The sequence below is a fragment of the Micropterus salmoides genome, unplaced genomic scaffold (assembly GCF_014851395.1).
Source record: "Micropterus salmoides isolate LMB-PRFRI ecotype aquatic unplaced genomic scaffold, ASM1485139v1 Ms_hic_scaffold_13, whole genome shotgun sequence".
In the NCBI taxonomy this organism is placed as follows: Eukaryota; Metazoa; Chordata; class Actinopteri; order Centrarchiformes; family Centrarchidae; genus Micropterus; species Micropterus salmoides.
The window spans coordinates 23,946,819-23,967,307 of NW_024040374.1; the positions used below are offsets into that span (position 1 = coordinate 23,946,819).

At 41.9% G+C, this 20,489-nt stretch overlaps 2 protein-coding genes across 9 annotated transcripts in view; both read left to right on the plus strand.

Annotated features, from left to right (window-relative positions):
- ralgps2 (Ral GEF with PH domain and SH3 binding motif 2) overlaps positions 1–4,509 on the plus strand; it is a 76,652-nt gene extending 72,143 nt beyond the window's left edge. For all 7 annotated transcript variants that reach the window (XM_038716377.1, XM_038716375.1, XM_038716376.1 and 4 more), the window contains 3 exons: positions 75–180; positions 616–707; positions 835–4,509. In XM_038716377.1, coding sequence (XP_038572305.1) covers positions 75–180; positions 616–707; positions 835–864 — 228 coding nt within the window. In that variant the 3' untranslated portion in view covers positions 865–4,509. The remainder of the gene's footprint in view (positions 1–74; positions 181–615; positions 708–834) is intronic.
- Positions 4,510–5,609: 1,100 nt separating this feature from the next.
- Positions 5,610–20,489, plus strand: part of fam20b (FAM20B glycosaminoglycan xylosylkinase) — a 32,739-nt gene continuing 17,859 nt past the window's right edge. The window contains exons 1-6 of one of the 2 annotated variants that reach the window (XM_038716383.1): positions 5,610–5,807; positions 7,082–7,431; positions 7,633–7,880; positions 7,976–8,062; positions 8,169–8,278; positions 19,107–19,278. In XM_038716383.1, coding sequence (XP_038572311.1) covers positions 7,303–7,431; positions 7,633–7,880; positions 7,976–8,062; positions 8,169–8,278; positions 19,107–19,278 — 746 coding nt within the window. In that variant the 5' untranslated portion in view covers positions 5,610–5,807; positions 7,082–7,302. The remainder of the gene's footprint in view (positions 5,808–7,081; positions 7,432–7,632; positions 7,881–7,975; positions 8,063–8,168; positions 8,279–19,106; positions 19,279–20,489) is intronic. The other variant, XM_038716382.1, reaches the window with a different exon arrangement.

Here is a 20,489-nt window from a genome sequence, read left to right on the forward strand (position 1 = left end):
AAAGTAGCATTAAAAGGCAACAGAGTCATCATGAGAAAGAAAATGAACCGTGTTTCCACTTGTCCTCTGCCCAGTTCAAGTCGACCTCCAGTAAGAGCGTGTGTGTGGTGGGTCTAATGGCCATGATGGCTGACGATCCCGAGCATCCTGATGTCTTCTTGCTGACAGACTCCGAGCACGGTGAGTGCCCCCCCCCCCCCCCCCCCCCCCCCCCCCAAGCAAAACAGAGTCATGAAGTCATCTCTCTGAAAACGGATGCAGTAAAAAGGTGAACTGGGTCAGTGGAGTTTGGTTTGAATAGTGATGTCACCTGTGCACATTCACACACGCACAAGTTCAGATTGTGTCCATCTCACCAAACACCTGATCAAACTGTCAGCTTAAGTTTGTGACTGCATCCTAGTCATATCTAAATATCTAGCATATTTCATGTTCACACACACAGACACGCACATTTCACTTGCCTCTGTCCTGAACTTTTCCGCTGTGGCTTTGTTTTTATTTTACTGGGCGGGCCAAAGTCAAGTGAGGCTTCAGCCATCTTTCCAGAGTGCTGGGAGAAACTGGTGGAAAAGAGAGACTTGGCATCTCACGCTGTTTGTCTCTGTCGCCTAGGTAACACCTACAAGTACCAGGCAGGGAACAGAATGAACGCTTTGCTGTGGTTCAAACATCTGAGTGCTGCCTGTCAGAGCAATAGGCAACAGGTATGGAGCCGCAGAAACACTTGCGTGCGCCCACACACACACACACACACACACACACACACACACACACACACACACACACACACACACACTGTGCCTTACATTTCATATACCTTTTTTTCCACAGGTGCCAGCCAATCTGATGTCATTCGAGTGACCTGATGCTGAGGAGTGTGACTGAGCAAAGGAGAGAGGGATGAGGACACAGACGAGGAGGATGAGGAGGAGTTGTGACTCAGTAGTGGGAGCTTTCACTGCCATGAGCCCTGACCGCTGATTCTCCGATTCTAGCCCCTGGCCTCACTGCAGCCTCACCTGCCACCACTGCCTTAACCAGTACCCAGAGAGAGAGAGAGAGAGAGAGAGAGAGAGTGTGTGTGTGTGTGTGTGTGTGTGTGTGTGTGTGTGTGTGTGTTGCGTGTGTGTGCTTGCATATGTCAGAGAAAAATGTGTGTGTGTGGTTAAAAGTGGATGTCGGATGTACTGACTACTGAATTAAGGACCTGCACCACTGCGCTCGTCTCCCATTTGCTCTGTGTCTTTTTTTTTTTTTTTTACCTTTCAACACTTCAGTGGATCCATGCGACCTCTCCTTTCCTCTCTCGCAGGCAGACTGTCCTTTGGATGGACAGTAATAACCCTCTCCTTCTTCTTCTTCTTTAAAGGGGTTAACTATTTTTATTTGTGTCCCCCGCAATGCTCGAATGCAAGATTCCCACCTTTTAATCGGCTGGACACACAATCACAACACACACACACACACTCACACTCACATCTGACTTACCCACTGGACTTTGGAGGGTTTGAAGAACACTTTTTTTTTTCTTTTTTTTTTTTTTTACTTACTCACTCTTTCAGTTGTTGGTCTCTTCATTCACTTGAGTTGGCTTGGAGTCACAGGATTATTTACATGACATTCACACACACACACACACACACACACACACACACAAACAGGCCTATTTGATCACATTGTCATAAACGTTAAGGGCTCTGATTCGCAATCAATTCCAGCAGGAACAATTCACACACTTCCTGAATGTGTCTAGTTTTTATTACAGAACTAAGCCAGCCCTATTGTGGATCAGGAGGGGCGGGGGAGTGGGAGGGTGAATGTGTGCTTAAATGATAGGAATCTTGTCTGTGTTCCACATAGGTACGATAATCCCAGAATCTTAAGCTAAGACGTGTTCACGGATGGCTAGACGAGAGTTACTCCTTTTTACAAGCCTGTATTTTTGCGTTCTCCAGTGTTGTGTCCGCTCTCTGTCGGCTGCCGTCAGCTCAGAAAAATGACGCTTGGTTCACCAGACTCACAAACATACTAAACACTAAAGACATGAAACTGTGAAAGAGTCCGAGAGAGAGAGCAGCAAGAACTCATAAAGCAGGATTCGATCTCCTCTCTTCTTGTTGCTTAATATGGTTAGAGCCTCTGGTGTGGAGCAGACATTCAAAGCTACCTGGAGCCATACAGAGTCTATTTTAAATCTTATTTGTTGATATTGTTGTTTTGTATTGTTAGTTGTTTTATTTTTGTCCTTTTTTTGGGGGGGGGGGAGATGGTGCAGTTCACAGTATTACCATGTAGTAGATGATCGCACGTCATTGTAGCTTTGTCTGTTACATTTGAATGTTAGCATTTTTGTGGTTTTTGTTTGTCTCTCTTGTTTTGGAGCAGTTATTTTGAATATATTATGCACATGTGAATTTTATTTTATTTTTTCTATTTATTTTTATTTTATTTTTTATGCCCCTTATTCTGTTAACCAGGACTCAGCTCAATTTTAGGCCCTAACCGTATTACATCTGATTTGAAATAGCACAAGCCCCTAGGTTATAATTAGTGCCAAGTGCTGTAACGTCACCGTTTTTGTCTTCAGATTGAAGAGACGTTAGGAAGCTGCAGCGGAATCAGATGCACTGGCATGTTTAAGAGCGCCACAAATAGACTATTGCTATGTGTTTGTTTTTTTGGCTGGGAGCAAATCGCATCCAAATGAACAAACCTGATCAGGATGAATGAGATGACAATGCTTTTCGCTCAGTTATATTCATTAAATTCTAATCCACCTTCTTAGAACATCTGTTTACATTGTATGTTTACACAATCTTTTGCCTAAAGCCGCAATCACTTTAATGCTCCTACTCTTTAAACCTTAGGAAATGTGTTACAGTGTTTGGAAACTAATGTCCAGGCCATCAATAGGGTATATTAATAAGCTCAGAGTTAGGATGGAGAGGTGAACACATCTGTGCTCGCAGCACCTTCTAATGTGCTTCAGTCAGCCCCTTTCTCCATGCCACTATCCACTCGATAGAGGTGTTAAAACTGTCCTCAACACAATATACAAGTCAGGCGAACAACAGCAAACTGAGATTTAGTGCCCATATAGAGAAGTTCAGTCCTTTTGTATATTAACTAAAGGAGAGATGGTAGCAGATGAGCCTGTGGAAGAATGAATGAGGATGCCAAAGACGGGCGTATGTAATTCTGCAGTTACTGTAAGTGTGTGAGTGCATTTGTTAGCCTGTGCGTACTTCTCTACTTTTTTCTTTTTTAAAAACATAGTAATTCGAGCCAGTCCCTCGAGGCTGCCATCACTGCTGGGGACAAAGAGGATCTGTGAATGAAATAAGTGAACTGGTGAGGCAGAGTTTGGGGGGATATAGAGACCCTTTTACCTGTGTCTATCGACATATGGTGGTCGGTCTTCACATAAATATTCAGACGAGCTGAATCTGCCGTCACTTCAAATATACCGACAAGTTGCTGCAGTTACACAAGAATTGATGCTGTCTCAAAAACTCAGAAGAAAAGGCTGTAAACAGAAGTAGCTGAGATGTAAATAACACAAAGCAGACAGACAGCATCCCCATCACATTTCTCTTCTATCTATTTATCTGATGTTAATTGAGAACCAAGAAAGTCAAATTAACCATTTGGGGGGATTCCTGAGTTACAGTTTTATATCTAAGTAGTCTGGGGGGGTTGTTTAAATCAATTTGGGTTTAACAATTGTTCCCAGATCATGCTGAGTTTTTCCACACTGTAATCTGAGTTTACAAGATTTTCATTTTTATCGTTTCTGTACAGTGTATGGTCAATACCGGAAACACATGTTTCAGTTGGGGATGTATTGTGGGATTTTGTCGACTCGTTTCTTGAATTTCAAGGCCAATAACTAGTAACATAATGACCCCATGAACATCTCTTTTGGGATGAGAGTGGAAAATTCAAATGGCAGGCGCTCCTCATTTAAGATGATTTTTGGTTATTACAAAGAAACTTGATGCCATGCTTGAAAATTCCCCCTTCCTGTGGTGAGAGATCATGTTGTTTCCTTTAAATTGCTCATACTGTCTACAAATGCACACTTTTACCCTGTATCAACTGTTTTGAGTGGATCTTTCTTTTGAATTAATTCTTTTTAGTGGTCATGACAGTCGAGACGAAGGATTTCTACGAGAAAAAGTGTTTTCGGTGTGGTTACACAATGTGTTTGTCCTCCGATTCAGTGGTGAAGTAGAATCAATGTGAATCTGTGCCGCCTGTGCGCTGGACAGGCATCACTCACTGTTTACCAAGGACATCAACAAGCGTCGTTCAAGTTCGAGGAGGTGACGACGGTGATGTATAAATGACCTTTGACCTTCACCTTTTACCTGGCTCTGTGTGTGTCTAACTTTGTCTGCCCGTGTCATGACTGTGGCGAGCGCGGTGACCTCACTGCTGAGTGATGCGCTGATTGGTGTGAAATATGAGAACAAATAAACACTCTGCCCTTTTTTACTCCACAAATCAGTTTCATACTCATTGTTCTGGGGAAGATTGTGTGCGATTGTGAATGTGGGATATGGAGGGGCTAGGAATGAGTGGACGGATGAGTGCTTGTGAGTGTATATTGAACCACGGTTGCATTACATGGCTCAATACTACTCGAAGACTGATAATCAGTTCCAGCATTTTTCAAGCCGCTTTTTAAGTTGTTGCAGAGCACTAGGGATGACAGAGAGCTACTGTAACTCTTGATGAAAGTTGCCAGAGGGGATTTCTCCTGCAGAGTCAGCTTACTTTCTTTATTAGTATTGCTCCTTTTCCCAAAATATTATCCAAAAATGTAGATTCTTGAAATTGGCCAACATTAAGTCCAGTTACAGTAATTGTGTCGGCTTGTTTTTTTTCAGTCAGTAATTTATCATAATGAAGCATTACTTCACTAGGCTGCAGTTACAGTCACATCCATCACAGTACAGATGTTTTTTTACTACTAACGAAATGAACAGCTGTGGGTTCATTTAGATTGATTGGCCAGCCAGCAAGTGAAGGAAACATTACTTTTGTAATTTCACATTTTTGCCACATAAACTAGATTTATTTAGTAAACATAATATGTAACAATGTTTTGTTTTTTCCTGTTGAGTACAATTTTTAAGGGGCTACTGGTGTTTTGTTTTTTTACTCATTTGTATTTTAAACAAAAACTCATATTAGTTAAATATCAGATTAGACAAAGGTGTTGCAAGATAAATCTGTGGGGTTGTGGGATTTGAACAGGAGAAGAAAGCAGAAAATAACTGCTACTTTTCTCGTGAATTACAGAATAAAATACATTGTTAGGCTTTTACTAGGCCTACTTTTTTGTAATAAGAGAAAGAAGACTGAAAAGGAATAGTCTGCCTTTGACTGGTCATAATATGTTGACATGCATATAGATAGTTAGACAGAGCTTTGTTTTAAGGGGTCGCAAGTTAAAAAATAAAAAAAGGGAACCACAGTGGTAAAGTACGTATTTTAGTTATTTTTTCTATCTTGTTACGCGTCCTTGTAAGTACGTTCTCATAGTGCGCCACTGCCACCTGGTGGCTATCCGGAGCACTTGCAGGAGGAGGAAGTGTTTCGGAAGTGGACACGGAAGGCCAGAGAAGGACTCGAAGGAAAAGGGCGGAGGAGAGGGAGCTACCGGGGGGATTGAGAAAATCATGAACCATCGTGATTTTTTGCATCAGGACAATTTAATATATGTAACTCTAATATCGCATGACTTTAAAGACACTTGGAAGCTACTTCGTCTGTGGTGAACGGCATATGGCCACACGGTAAGTCCGCTTGTAGCCAGTAAAAACAACAGACTAGTGTATACGTAGCGTTAGTGTAGCTAGCTGGGTGCTTTAACGTTAGCTAACCTACACAGTAAGGTGTACAGCGGTTTGATAGGCAGCTAACTAACCCTGCCGTGAGAGATGTGACCATGTTGCAGATATGGCGAAACGATAAAACAAACAACGCAGGAATAACAGTCGTAGAAGGCGTCTAGCTAGGTAGAGCCATCATTGAGCGGGTTTATAGGTGTGTTTATGCGGTCGGTGCTGGACAGCCGTTTTCTCACTGGTGTTTTGGGAAAAAAGAAAAAAACGGCAGCAGCATCGTGAAAGACCGATTGTGTGGAAGAAGCGACTGCATGCGTGGCCAGACCTGTGTGGACTGAGCTGTGTGGAAAAACCAGCTGAAACGTTGTCTAGAGTGTGTTAGCCTGCTGCTGACTAGCTTGTCGTCGTTATGTCACAGGTTTGATAACGTTACGCTGTGTTCGTTGGCGCTATTAACGGCAGCAGAGTGGCAGTTAATTTGACTGCCTTGACCAAAAGCCGACAACGCGCAAAGATGGCATGTAACGTTAAGGCCCTGCGTTTCAGTTAATTTTGTAAATGTGTCAAGCTTTAGCAGAAAGGTGAATTCAACACGGGACTGTGTAATTAGAGGAGGATCAGGCCATTTCTCTTTTGCAAGGTTAGACCGTCAAGATAGAGTGAGGGCTGTGCTGCTGCCAGGTCCACCACCTCATCTGACCCCCTTCTGCACCACAGCAGGACTAGATGTCCATCACCTCAACATTGGAAACCAGCAGGGTTGATAAAGACAGAGGGGGTGTCATCAGCTACCTGAAACAGGGAAGTTAGAAAGCTGGAAATGTGGCCCAACAACTTTTAACACAGCCCTGCCCTTTGCAGCACACACAGTTAACAGCCAAAGTAAACTTTGCTGTTCATCTTTGCACACAGTACAAGATTTGCAGTGTAGCGTACCTTTAAATGTATGGACATTTGCACAGACCAGAGGACATCAGCATATGTAACTACATCAGGACTGTGTCGTCCTGATGTAGTTACATATGCTGGACCGGCTTCAGCCGTGCTGCAGTACTGGGTCATCGTCTGCCCTGCGGGGGTAACAAGCGAGAGGGGGGTGGCAAATCAATCAGTTTTCTCTCCATATATTATTGACAGTACATGTTCTCATCAGTACATCTCTCACTCTCCGCTCCCACCTCTTTCCTCCCAGCCTTCTCTCATATCTGTTTCTCTCCCTCCAGGTGGAGGCCTGTTTGAGTCAGACCGAAGCTCCAGGAGAAAGGCAGCAAAGCCCCCGTCCTTCAGAAGAGTTAGTCTGACGGGGTCAGGTGGGCGGGAGGGTGACTAGGAGTTGCGGGGGCCATGCATCAAGGGTGAGGGGGACTCACTTCTGGGGGACACACACACACACTAATACAACGTTGGGTGAGGAGGAGAGTGGTCGGGGCCGGTCGGTGTGGAGATGAAGCTCAAACAGCGCATGGTGGTGCTGTGTGCCGTGCTCCTCCTGCTGGGCCTGGCCAAGATTTTCCTGCTGGATGGAGGCGAGGGCTCCGCTGCCAGCAGACGGGACCTCAGAGCGTTTCGCAAGGTCAGGGTGCCAGTCAACTATTTTCATCTTGACCTTTTGTTTATAAGATATATAATAACAGTGCTGTCATGTGGGAGATTAATAAAACGGGATGCAAAACACTCTTAATTGGCTCTGGCTAGTTTAAAATCAAACCCTGCAGTGCGAGTGTATATATCCATATTATTACACACAATGTTTTTATCACCCACCTCTTAACAGATGGAGGCCGGCCTCTCTCTGTCCCGGGGAGCTCGCCTTACCCACACCCTCCAGTCTCCGTGGGAGATAGCCAGCCAGTGGGTGGGCCCGAGAGAGGTGTACCCTGAGGAGACCCCAGAGCTGGCTGCGGTGCTCACCTCCCTCAGTACAGCCAGGATAGAACGGGCCGATGTGGGCTATAAGGGCACTCAGCTCAAAGCCCTGCTGGTGCTGGACGGGGGTCAGAAAGTGGTCTTCAAACCCAAGAGGTCAGACCTGTTAATAATACTTGGATTACACACCTGTTATTTATGCTTAAGAGTGATTCAGCATTCTTATTATTGTCCTCTCCACCCGTCCTCAGATATAACCGAGACTACGTGGTGGAAGGCGAGCCATACGCAGGCTACGACAGACACAATGCAGAGGTGGCTGCTTTTCACCTGGACAGGTGTGTGAGCAGCATTGTTGGAGTGTCTGACATTTTGTCCTCACTGATCTGTAAATGGGGCAGGACCCCTGCGTAATAATGTACTGGTATCATGTCCTCTCTGCAGGATCCTGGGGTTCAGGAGAGCACCTCTAGTTGTAGGGCGATACGTCAACCTGCGAACAGAGATTAAGCCTGTGGCCACAGACCAGCTGCTGAGCACCTTCCTAATGCAGGGCAAGTATCTGTCCACCCTACTGTCTCCTCTCACACTTAATCATCACCTTTCTACTAAGACATGAGTGTTTTCAGACATCCTACAGTGGGTGTGTGGGGTGATTGTATGAATGATTTCCTTTTCTGTTGACTAAACGGTCCACTTTCTTTCTAATTCTGATACCAGTTTTTACTCTCTCTCCTTCACTCTCACTTACCATTCTCAGTCAGTCAGCTCACTAGACCAGAACTAGTCCTGTTTAGTGAGGGCGTGGCACCACACAGTTGAAACAGTATAATCGTGTCAAGTCATGGTTAGGCCTTTGACAAACATGTTTGTCAGATCACAAAAGAAAACAGTATTAAAAGCTCAGAGAGATTCTAATGCTGTAAGGTAAATGAAAATGTACTGCAAACTAATGGTAAAACAATGTCCCTGCAATAAGCACTTCCTTTGTTAAAGGGGAATTCCAGCAGTTTTGTACATAAAGGTCAGTTTACCAGTCCTGGTGAGTGCTGCTCAAACCCGTATGTGGCTGTGAATGAGCTTGCTGAAGTGTGAGAAAATAACCGTGATTATGTCATCAAGGGTTATTTTCTCGGCGTGGCCTTGGAAGACTACAAGTTTATTACAGAAAGAAGCATTACAAAGTGGGTGCATGGGGTTTGAAAGACATGGGCATTCACTAGGAGGTTTTAATGAAAAAATGTAGGATTCAGGATTTTTTTAGAGCTTAAACTATGCTAGATCTACGGTTTTGGCTTCTGCTGCTCTAAGTCTGACCATTCGTTTATCTGTCACTTGTGGGTCCTGATAACTTTATGGGATACTAAAGCACCGGAGTATTCTTTTAAAGACTGTGTCTCAGAGATATTGATTCAATTCTGTCATCATTTTTGAGTCGTCAAGTGTTCAATTAAATTCAGTTTTATTTATATAGCGCCAAATCTCAACAACAGATATCTCACAGCGCTTTTCCTAAAAGAGCAGGTCTAGACCATACTCTATGATGTTGTCAAACTCTCAGAGCAGACAATATGACAATATACATTTGCTTACAATCTGATTCTCCCTTAAATTTCTCTAGTTCCATTTGGCCATTATTTTGCAAAGTAACAGGAGCAGGACTGCTTCAGTGCAGTACTGGATATTTTACAGGTTTGCGTCAATGAGATGATGTACCTTTTGTTGGTCAGGTATTGATATTTACCGTAAACAGTTTCTCACTTGATTGTCCAGAAAATGTACTATATCATCAGGGGTTTTCCTGACATGAGGCAGAAGTGGTACCATCCTTAGGGCCCTATGATTTCCAGTTGCAGAAAACAGTCATGGAATTAGAGAATAAAAATTTAATCAACTGTAAAACCCGGAATATCGAGGAATCTGTCAAAATGGGGATGCATTTTTAAAAATCTGGGTTTTCCCTGGCATTATAAGCACTAAGCCAAACAAACAGAAAAAAACCCTAAACTTTAGTGTCATTTACGGGTACAGCTTCTGCCGTCTGCTCTCTCTGTTACCGGTTTTTCACCAGGGGCAGGGCTCAGCACACACACACACACACACACACACACACACACACACACACACACACACACACACACCCAGTCACATCAAGGAGAGTCTTCGCACTACCAAGAGCTCATTACTTCAACAAACTCTCAGAACTGCAACCACATCTGCAGATGCAAGACGCCTGCTCGTTGAAGACTTCGAGGCTGTATGGGCAGAGTCAGATATTCTGTGTGGAAAAAATTAAAAAGCTGCGTCCGGTCAAGCTTTGTAAACAAGGAGGAGCATTGCCCACGTTAGAGTAACCTCCGCCAGACCCACTGATACCGTGTGTTCGAGGCTGTCCTGCAGAAGATCAATAGGAAGAAGCAGTCAGTGGTCAAGTAATAACCTGTTTAATAGGACAATTCACAATGCATGTATTGTGAATTGTCCCCTATTAAATAGTATTTTAATGTCCTAGTGTTGCAATACACTTACTGTGAATTGTCCCTTGTTAAATAGTATTATATTTCTATATGCATGATATATCAAATTCATAATACAATTTAAAATTTTTTTTATTCAATTGTTGAAATTGTATTCATCCACCACATGATTACCCACTGTTTCTGATGGCAAAATGTGCTTAAATAATAATAAATAAACCTGAAAACACAGGATTTTGGAGAAATTTAAAACTGATTTCATACGCCCGTACATCCTGATCCCGTGCTCACACGGTTCTAATAATTATATGAAGAAAATGACAATCATCACATTAAAGCATTTTATTTATTTAAAGCAAGTTTCCCTGTTCAATATTAAATTAAAATAAACATAAAAGCCAATGTTTTAATTTACAGTTAACAAACAGTCAAATATAACAGCTTTTGTTTTCATTTATAGTTCACAGGGGCCCTTTTGCACTGTAGTTGATGTTGATGATCTGCAATTTTCAGTTGTGGTTTCAGTAATATTTTCTCTTGTTGAAAATATTTACACAAATATAGTTTTTTTTTTTTTAAGCTTTTAAAAAATGAATTAAAAAAACTATATTAATACCCTATAACTGTATTTTGTTTATTTTACTTACTAATTTAACACATCAAACAGCAGGGAATAGCGGTTTTGTTTTCTTAGTAAATATTTTTGCTGAGTGGCACATTACTTGCGGAAACACTGTCACGTGAAATCAAAATTGATGTGGTAGAACCACAGGTATCCTCCCCTTTTTTTTTTTTTATTCCACGCCGCCTTCATTCATTCGGGTGTGTTATGTTAGCAGCAAATGTATGCTTCTAACACAGAGGTCTGGAAAGCTTACCACACCCTCCCTGATTTTTAATTTTAAAACATGTAGTATTTTCTTCTCAAGCCACATTATACTTCTACTCCACAACATCTCAGAGGGAAATATTGCACTTATTACTTCACTACACTTATCTGACTGCTTTATATGAAGAGTTTATGAAATATGTTTTGTTATTAATGAACATGCCCAACATTTTAGTAGTACAGGTACAAGTACAGCTGAAACGATTACTCTATTACTAATCGGTCGCAGAGACCACATCACCCCCTTCCTTCAGATCCTCCACTGGCTCCCAGTTAAATACAGTCTGGATCCACTTTATACTTCTACTAATCACCTACAAAACCTTAAACAACCTGGCACTTCCCTACCTCTCTGACATCCTCTCGGGGTGACTCAGCCTTTATTTTTGCTCCCTCCCTAGCCACACCTGACAGGCTAACTCCATCCCATCTCCCAACAGGCCCTCAAAATCCAATTTTTCAAGACTGCAATCCCCGGGTTAAAATCCTTTCCCTCTCTCCCCTACTTATTCTTTTCTTTTTCTCTTTTAACTAATTACTTTTAACTTTCCCCCTGTAAAGTGTCTTTGAGTATTTAAAAAAGCGGCACATAATCACATTTATTCTTATTATTACTAATGCATCAGTAATAATAATCTAATGATCGATCAGGTAACAGTAAAGCAGTCACAAGGGACTTTTTTCCTGCATTGAGTGCTTTAATTTTTAATACTTTAGTACATTTTCTTGGTTATACTTACATATTTTTACTTTAGTAAAATCTTCAATGCAGGACTTTTACTTACTAACAGAGTATGTTTCTAGTGTGACATTAATACTTGTCCTGTGGCCCCAGCTGACACTGACTCATGTTACAGCCCTTTAATTAATTGATTATGTAGAATAATGTCAGATTAATCAATAATGAAAACACCTGTTAGTTGCTCCCCTAGTTATTTCATGTCATTGTATGCAGTGAAAATTAACTGGCGAGGTTTCATGAACATTAACATAGTCCTTACTGAAGTGAATGGATTTGGAGCCGCTGGCTTCGTCAGTTGGAACGGTGTGTCCTGGCAAACCGGTTCACTTTGTACTCGGTAGGCGGGTGTGGAGACCTCACACCCCAGTAAATTCAGTGTTTCCCCTCATTTGAACATATAGTAATGGTGTCATGATAAACAGATGGCAGCTGTAGCTATGTCGGTCACTTTTAAACGTAAAGGTCAACATGCCACTGTGGATCTTTGCTGCCCCATGTCACTTCCTCTGTTGTTGGCCCGGTTATGTCACAATTGAGATTGTCACACTGCAAATCACAAAAGTCTAAAAGTACAACCAGCTGTTCAGGCCAGTCAAGCCATCACTTACCGCCAAGCAGCATTCAACATGATTTGACTCATCTCTTCCTTTTGCAATTGTGGTTTACAGCAGGTTGACAGAATAACACCCACTATAACAGTGGCATAGGCAGTTACACAGATGTGTCATTAAGTTCTCAACAGAAGTCTTAAATAAAATGTAAAAAAAACTTCACTCGTAGATGCATCAAGTCATGTGTAGTCTAGTCAAGTTTTGATGAAATATCTGACAAAGTGATTTTTGCCTTCACCACAGTAAAACCACAATGGAGGTGAATCAAATAAAAAATTTTATTTGTTTTCCACAAACTGATTAATGGAGTCTTTATGAGATCTTTACTTAATAGCACCACAAACAGCCTCATAAATTATCATTATCTTGACTCAACATTGCAGGGCTGATGTGTTATATACTATACTATATTTTGAATGTTAAATTATTACAGCTCATAAGGAACTTGAGTGGTGTTTTACATTACATTTATTTAGCTGACGCCATTATCTAAAGTCTAATCTAATAAGTGCATTTCAGCCACGTGGATACAATTCAAAAACTTTGGCTTCCATTAATTATGAAAACAAGATAACTGAGATAGAACGATTATTGTGCCTCATTCTGTATCGCAGTGATGCTCTCTTTTGCGTTATAAACCCAGCGCACCGCTTTCCTTTAAAGCAGTGTTCCCTCTCTCCTCTGTAAAACAAAAAGTTCCGGCTGCAGCCTGTAGCACCTCAAGCTGCGTCCCCACAAGCAGTGTCTGCTTTCAGTGGGATTGGTCCATTCAGCATTTCCTTATAGAGTGAAATGAATAAGCAAGTCTTAACTTGCTCAATTTGTTCTTGTTTCCAATTTAAACAAACAACAAATTGACATGAAAACATATAAATATTGCAAATTTCTGCTGTTAATACTACATAAATGTCATGCTGTCACGAAGGCCTGGAAACACTTTTAAACTTCCACTCCAATCTTCATTTATACAAAATAGAGTAACAGGAAGCTTCATAATATTAGTATTAGCTGGTGGTATTAAAACAGTCCCAGTGTATGTTGTCATAGTAAGCAGCATGGACGTACAAAATGAGAGTTCTAATAATTCATCAATGGTAAGCAGGCACCAGTGTTTCCCATTAATTAACGAGACAAAAATTTACATCTCATAATATATTACAGACCTCTAACGGGTGTTTTGTGGGCGCTGCTCCACGCTACTGTAAGCTCGCACACTCAGACATTTTGGCCTCCGACTCCAGACAACAACTTTTCTCACGGTACGTTAACAGCCTGTTTCTGTCACTCGTTTGTGAGAAGGCAATTAAGCTAGCCACGCATACATTTGGAGTGCACACGTATTAAAGCCTTCATGGTAAATCCACTGTAACGGACCAGTGTGAGCAGACAGGCAGGTTAGCGACTTTATCCTGTCAGTTTCTTTCTTTACAAAGACAAGTGTTGCAGTGTGAGAGTCCTACCTGAAGAGAGGCTGTGAAGTCTTCATGTTACGCGATACAAGAACCACATACAACATTATTTATCAAGTTCTGACTCTGGTTGGACTTAATGAATTTAGCGTGAGGATACACACAAAGCCCAGTTTTCAAAATAAGGTGTCTATACAGCATGGAAATGAGATTAATTGGATTATATTCACAGAAAATATAAAACATATTACATGTGTCCAATAAAACAAAAAAAACAACAACAATAAAATGTTAGGGGAATTACTTATTCTACTATTCTTTGATTCAGGGTTTTTGGGAAAACATTAAATAAATTTGTTGACTTTTGTTGATGTGTCATCACCATTTATAGCTATACAATGGGTTTATGATCAAATAGTTTATTAGAGCACAACATTGTTTACAAGCGTACCAAGTTCATCATAGATGGCCTCTTAATTTTGCACCAAATTAATGCATTTAACTTAAAAATTTACAAAACTTTCTTACGAGGGGGCATGCCCCGGACCCCTCAGTGAGAGGGTTCAAGGCCCACACACCATAGTCTCCTGTGGGAAATACTGAGGCACTAACAAAGAATCATTATCTTTGCATTTTTGGCATATTGCCTTCTTTTCTAATGAACTTTGACTTATATCCAATAGTGATATCATGGCCCTCCATTAGTCCATTAAGGCCCGGATCAGACATAACGTGTTTTTTGCAGTGAGGCGTCTTTTAAAAAAAATTGTATTCTATTGGTAGTGAGCATTTCGCACGCTGTTTATGCGCCATGGGCACCTCGCGTTTTGGGTGCCTGCTGCGTCTAAGCGTTTTCGAAGGTGCGTTCTTAGCGCACAGAGTTGAAAAAAATTCAACTCTGAGCAGAAAAGCGCCCTGTCAATTTGAAAAGCAATGTCATTTGTGTTTTTTCCCATTGTCCAATCAAATGAATTGAGACAGGCCCTCAGTTGTGGTGACGGAAGTTTACAGTTGCTTGGATTGTTAGGAGACTGCAACAAACTGGGCCCGGCTCATCTTAAAATATGCCTTGAACCAACCATCATTAAGACGAAGCTACTGGACCAGCTGGTAGTACTACCAGCGGTGTCTCCTCCTTCTGAGGGTCTCATGTACCCTTAGAGATCTCCATTTCCCAGTCTCCTTTGGGTACACCTCTCACCCTCAAACAATGCCAGAGCAAGCACCCACCGTTTGTCTATTTTATTAAAGCAGATGTTTTTAGCAACAAAAGATACAGACCTGAGTTGTGATCAAATTTCTGTTAATATGACCATTATTACTTAGCAGCAAACCAAAGATTACAGATCGCTGGCGCTTTAATCTTTGATTAGACAGACAAGAAGCTGATTTGGTGGTTGCCTAGCGACATAATAAAAAAAAAACCAACGCACTGCTCTTTTCTAAATTCAACCAAAAAAGGCGTTGCTGTGCGTCTCGTGTTTTCAAACCTGCAAAGCACTTTCTGTCTGATCTGGGCCTAAGAGTTCAGGGGCCGGACAGAAACTTCCTAACTGGCAGATCCTGTCCTAGCTGCTTGGTAACCATGGTAATGAGGGTTAGGAACTGATTTAGGAAAAATCCCTAAACAGATTAACAGTTCCTAAGTCAATATTCCTTTCCTAACTAGATAGGAAATATGTATTTCACAAGCATCCGAACTAAACTCTCCTAACTTTAGCGTAACTGTTAAACTCTTCTAACTTTATTTTTCCACCAGGTAGTGTTTAATAACTTAAGTGTTTAATCCACATGGCTGCTCTTTTATTGCTTTTACAAAATCAAATTTATTAATTGATTCTACCAATCATTAGTAGAAAGGCAGTTGGTGATGTCTCATTATGTAAAGGCTTGATGTAACAAAAGGATCCAAATGAAAGTCTTTAATAGGAGATCATTAAATTCAAGAAATACATGACAAACATGATGACGTTAGCCCGCAGACTATATAATTAATTTATTTGTTTTTAACTTTCCAGAGAAGATGGGTTTCTGCCGGGGTAAGTGAGGGAGCACAGGAGGAGCCACCACCGGTTTTCCTCTGCTCTTTGGACACAACAGTTGCCTTTCTCTTCATATCACTTGTAAATGGACTTATTTGCTTTTTGACAGCATCAACGCTCCACTGGCCGCCAGATGGCCTATGCGGCGGTGACTGTGTCCGCCTTTTTAGCCCACTCTCTATCTTTAATCTCCCAAAATAAGCTTTATGTAAATTTGGATTTCTCGATGGAGGTTACCAATACCTCTAAGTCATCTGACTTGAAGTCCAGTGATAGTTATTTCTGCTCCATTTTCAGTGTATGTTTCATTAAAAAAAACTACCAAAAAACAGCGATTAAAAGCCGTTTAACTCGGCGAGATGAGAAAAGTGGCATCAGTTGCTAGGTAACAGACATTTAAGTTGATAACCGATGGATTGACTATTTAGGATTTCCTAACCTGAGATAAGATAGGAGGAAGTAAGATAAGATGTGATTCCTAGTGTTAGTTAGGGTTTGTTTCTGTAACACCAAATTGGGAAAAATCCTATCTTAGACTCTTCCTATCTTAACTTAAGACTTAAGATAGGAACTCCATGTAATATGGCCCCAGATGTTTAAGTGGATGCTCAAGCCTCGCCCGCTGGTCTACAGGCCACAGCCGGACCCTTCTCTAAAAGCCCAAACTCACTCTCAGCCAGGCTGTGGCATGTTTAATAATGTCCTTGTACCTTGTAATAACATGTGGTTTTACTGAATAATTAAGTACATTTAATTTCTTAATATATCTATCTAAAGAAACCTCATTCCTTGAGTGGCTACTCTCTGCTGTCTCAGATGACTCCATCTTTTGTCCTGTGTCAGCCACTGTAGCTATGCTACAATTTTGATATCTCCTACTGTGGTCCCAACAATCACTCACGTGATAAATACTTCTCTGGCTTCAGGAACCTTCCCAACCACTTTCAAAAGGGCTCGGGTTACACCCTTGCTCAAAAAGCCCTCACTTGACACAACTCAAGTTGAGAACTATTGACCAGTGTCTCTTCTACCTTTTTTTATCCAAAACTATTAAACGGGCAGTATTCAAACAGGTCTCAGAATTCCTCTCAGGGAATGACCTCCTAGATCCATATCAGTCTGGTTTTTAAGAGTGCCCACTCTACTGAAACGGCTCTTCTGTCTGTAACAGAAGCCCTAAGGTCAGCTAAAGCTGCAGCCCAATCCTCGGTTCTTATCCTGCTTGACCTATCAGCTGCCTTTGACACAGTCAACCACAGGATCCTGCTATCCGCTCTCTCAGTAATGGGCATCTCGAGTAAAGCACTCCTGTGGTTCGAATCCTACCTCTCGGGGCGTTCCTACAATGTTTTGTGGCAAGGACAATTATCCTCCTCTCACTGCCTCTCCACAGGGGTGCCCCAAGGCTCAGTGCTTGGGCCCCTTCTCTTCTCAATTTACACCACCTCACTGGGGCCGATCATTCGCTTGCACGGCTTCTCTTACCACTGCTACGCAGACGACACACAACTCTACCTATCCTTCCCGCCAGGCGATCCCACTGTCTCGGCGCGGATCACGGACTGTCTATCGGACATATCTGTATGGATGAAGGCTTGACACCTTCAACTAAACCTCTCTAAGACTGAACTCTTGGTCATTCCAGCCAAGCAATCTATCCACCATAACATCAAACTACAAATTGACTCCGCAACCATGACTCCAGCCAAGGTGGTGAGAAACCTGGGTGTCATGATTGATGACCAGCTGTCCTTTTCAGACCATGTTGCTGCTGTCTCTCGGTCATGCCACTTTGCTCTATACAACATAAGGAAAATCAGGCTCTACCTCACTCAATACGCCACCCAGCTTCCGGTACAGGCCATGGTTATCTCTCGCATTGACTATTGCAATGCCCTCCTAGCAGGTCTTCCAGCTTGTGCGGTGAAACCCTTACAAATCGCAGAATGCAGCAGTGACCATTACTCAGTGACCTCCACTGCCTCCCCGTGGCCTCCAGAATCAAATTCAAGTCACTAATGCTTGCATACAGAGTGACTACTGGGTCTGCACCCATCTACCTAAACTCCATAATACAAACTTACGTTCCTTCTCGGCTGCTACGCTCCTCCAACGAACGCCGCCTGGCTCTGCCATCCCTTCACATAAAGCAATCCCAGTCCCAGCTATTCTCATCTGTGACACCACGATGGTGGAACGAGCTAACACACGCCATCAGAGCAGGGGCGTCCCTCTCTAACTTCAAGAAGCTCTTGAAAACTCATCTCTTCCGAGAACACTTCCTCTTATAACACCTCTAACTCCTAACCCCTAACATGCACTTCCTGTGCTCTTCTTCTTCTATCCCCTACAATGATCTTCCTTCCCTAGGTATCTACCCCATTGATGTGATATGTACTGTGAGCTCTTACTAGTATTTTATTGCTGCTCTTACTAGTATGTTTTGTCAGTTGTAGATCTGTAATTGATGCTCTGTTGATGCTTGTATGTTGTTCCTCAAATGTAAGTCGCTTTGGATAAAAGCGTCTGCCAAATGAGTTAATGTAAATGTAATGTTTAGTATAACTCGAGCCAACATGACCCCACAGGTTATAACTTGCTAGTCCCCATCATTGGCTTAAGCCTACAGCATCTTACACTGCATAAATTTTCCTAGCGGCTAGCAGACTTTTCCTCTGCTCATAGCTAAACAAAAAGAGCTTGTTCCCCCAGGACAGGTGGCATAGAAAGGCAGGATTTATTGTAAAAAGCCCGTCTTGAATAAGTCTAACACACTAAACCAGGATTACTGTGTTTCCTAAAGCCAACTCTTAGCTGATATGATCAGACTGAGCCGGGTCTGGTTTAAGAACGGACTTTGAAACGCAGACCCAGATCACATCAACTCACTGTGAAGAAGAAAAAAACGTGTTGCTGCGCCCTGCCTGTAATCATGTGTTTGTGGGTTAAAATCCAGTTTGTTTGTATACAATGTGCTGAAAAGTAATGATGACATGAAATAACCTTGGACTATCAGATGTTGTGGATGTGAGGCATATGTAAACATGCAAATAGTCAGTTCAGCCTGTGTGTGTGTTTGAGGCAATTGTGTTGACATTTCTTCACTGTTCTCACACTCGGTCACTCATTTTGATCTGTGTTTGCATCTCTTTCAAGAAGACATGGTCAAGTGGACTTATTTTCACAGGTACCTTTCTTCCCTCTCTCTTTAGGTAATAATACGTGTTTCTATGGAAAGTGTTATTACTGTCGGGAGAGCGAGCCAGCGTGTGCAGAGGGGGATTTAATGGAGGGATCATTAACTCTCTGGCTGCCGGACGTGTGGCCACTGCAGAAACACAGACACCCCTGGGGACGCACATACAGAGAGGGGAAACTGGCCAGGTGGGTTTTGAGTTTGAATCCAAAAAGCATCTTGTTGTTTTAAAACATTTTAAAGTCAGAGAAAATCCTATGACCTGACTGAAAAATTAGTTATTGATATTGGTGTTTATCAGAAGGACGTGGAAATGTTGCCGTAATGATGCAGAGTGTCAGCAGTGATGGAGGTATTGTAGGTTGGTGGTTGTACTTAAATTAAAATGACACTCCACCTACTCCTTTTATTCTGAGAAAAGCTTTGGGTGGGAGGGTGGAGTATGCTATCTTACGCGATGCCTGAGTGATGTCCATCATAAGGTGTTGTGGTGGTGGTGTGCATGGCAGAGTTAATGTTCTATGAACACAAAGTTTCGATCATACCTAATTATGAACGTCAAATTCCACTGAATTTATAGCATTGAAATGTCTTACTCTTATCTGAATTCGTGGGATTTGAACCCCTCTCTTTCCCGTAGCTAAATATCAAGTGGCGCCTTTTCAGAAAATGTATTGTCTTTCTCTTCAGGGTCACACATTCAGAAGGAAGGTGGAGGGAAGTGTTCATTAATCCAAAAACTCTTCAAGTTGCTAAAACTCAATTAATCAAACTGGATCAGTTTAATGAAACAAAAACAAACTCAGGCTGCCAAGGATGCTTCTTCCTCTTGTATTTTAGGCAGATTGGATGCTGATGCTGGTCTCCTCTATTCCACTCAGGCTGGATTGTTATTTACTGGTAACCTGTAACTTTTTAATGCATCATTTCAATGCAAATTTTTTGCATGTTCATGCTGTGCACTGATAAATGCCCCAAAACATAGATATGTGCAGAGTGGAAAAATTATTTTAAGAGGACAGTGTGGGAGTAAAGACCACAAACTTCCTCAGTCTTCCACCCCCAACTTTATCTAAAGCCGTTGAGCTCGTCATTGTCACTTTTTGTGAACTGACGAATCACAGCAATAGCGAGTTAGAGACTAACCACTATGTAGGCCACAAAAATGAAACTGTTGTAACTGGAATTAATGCTTTCCTAGTATAAGTGATAGTATACAATTATATTAAATTATAAAGATAACATTATACTTTTTATTTAGTGTTACAATATACTAATACACTAATTTATAGTAGTTCCTCCTCCAGGTTGTGGATAGAGTTTCTGCAATGGACAGATGTAGATTTAGCCAGAGGCACGATGCCAGTGTGCCAATATGTGCTCCTTCTAGCCGCCTCCT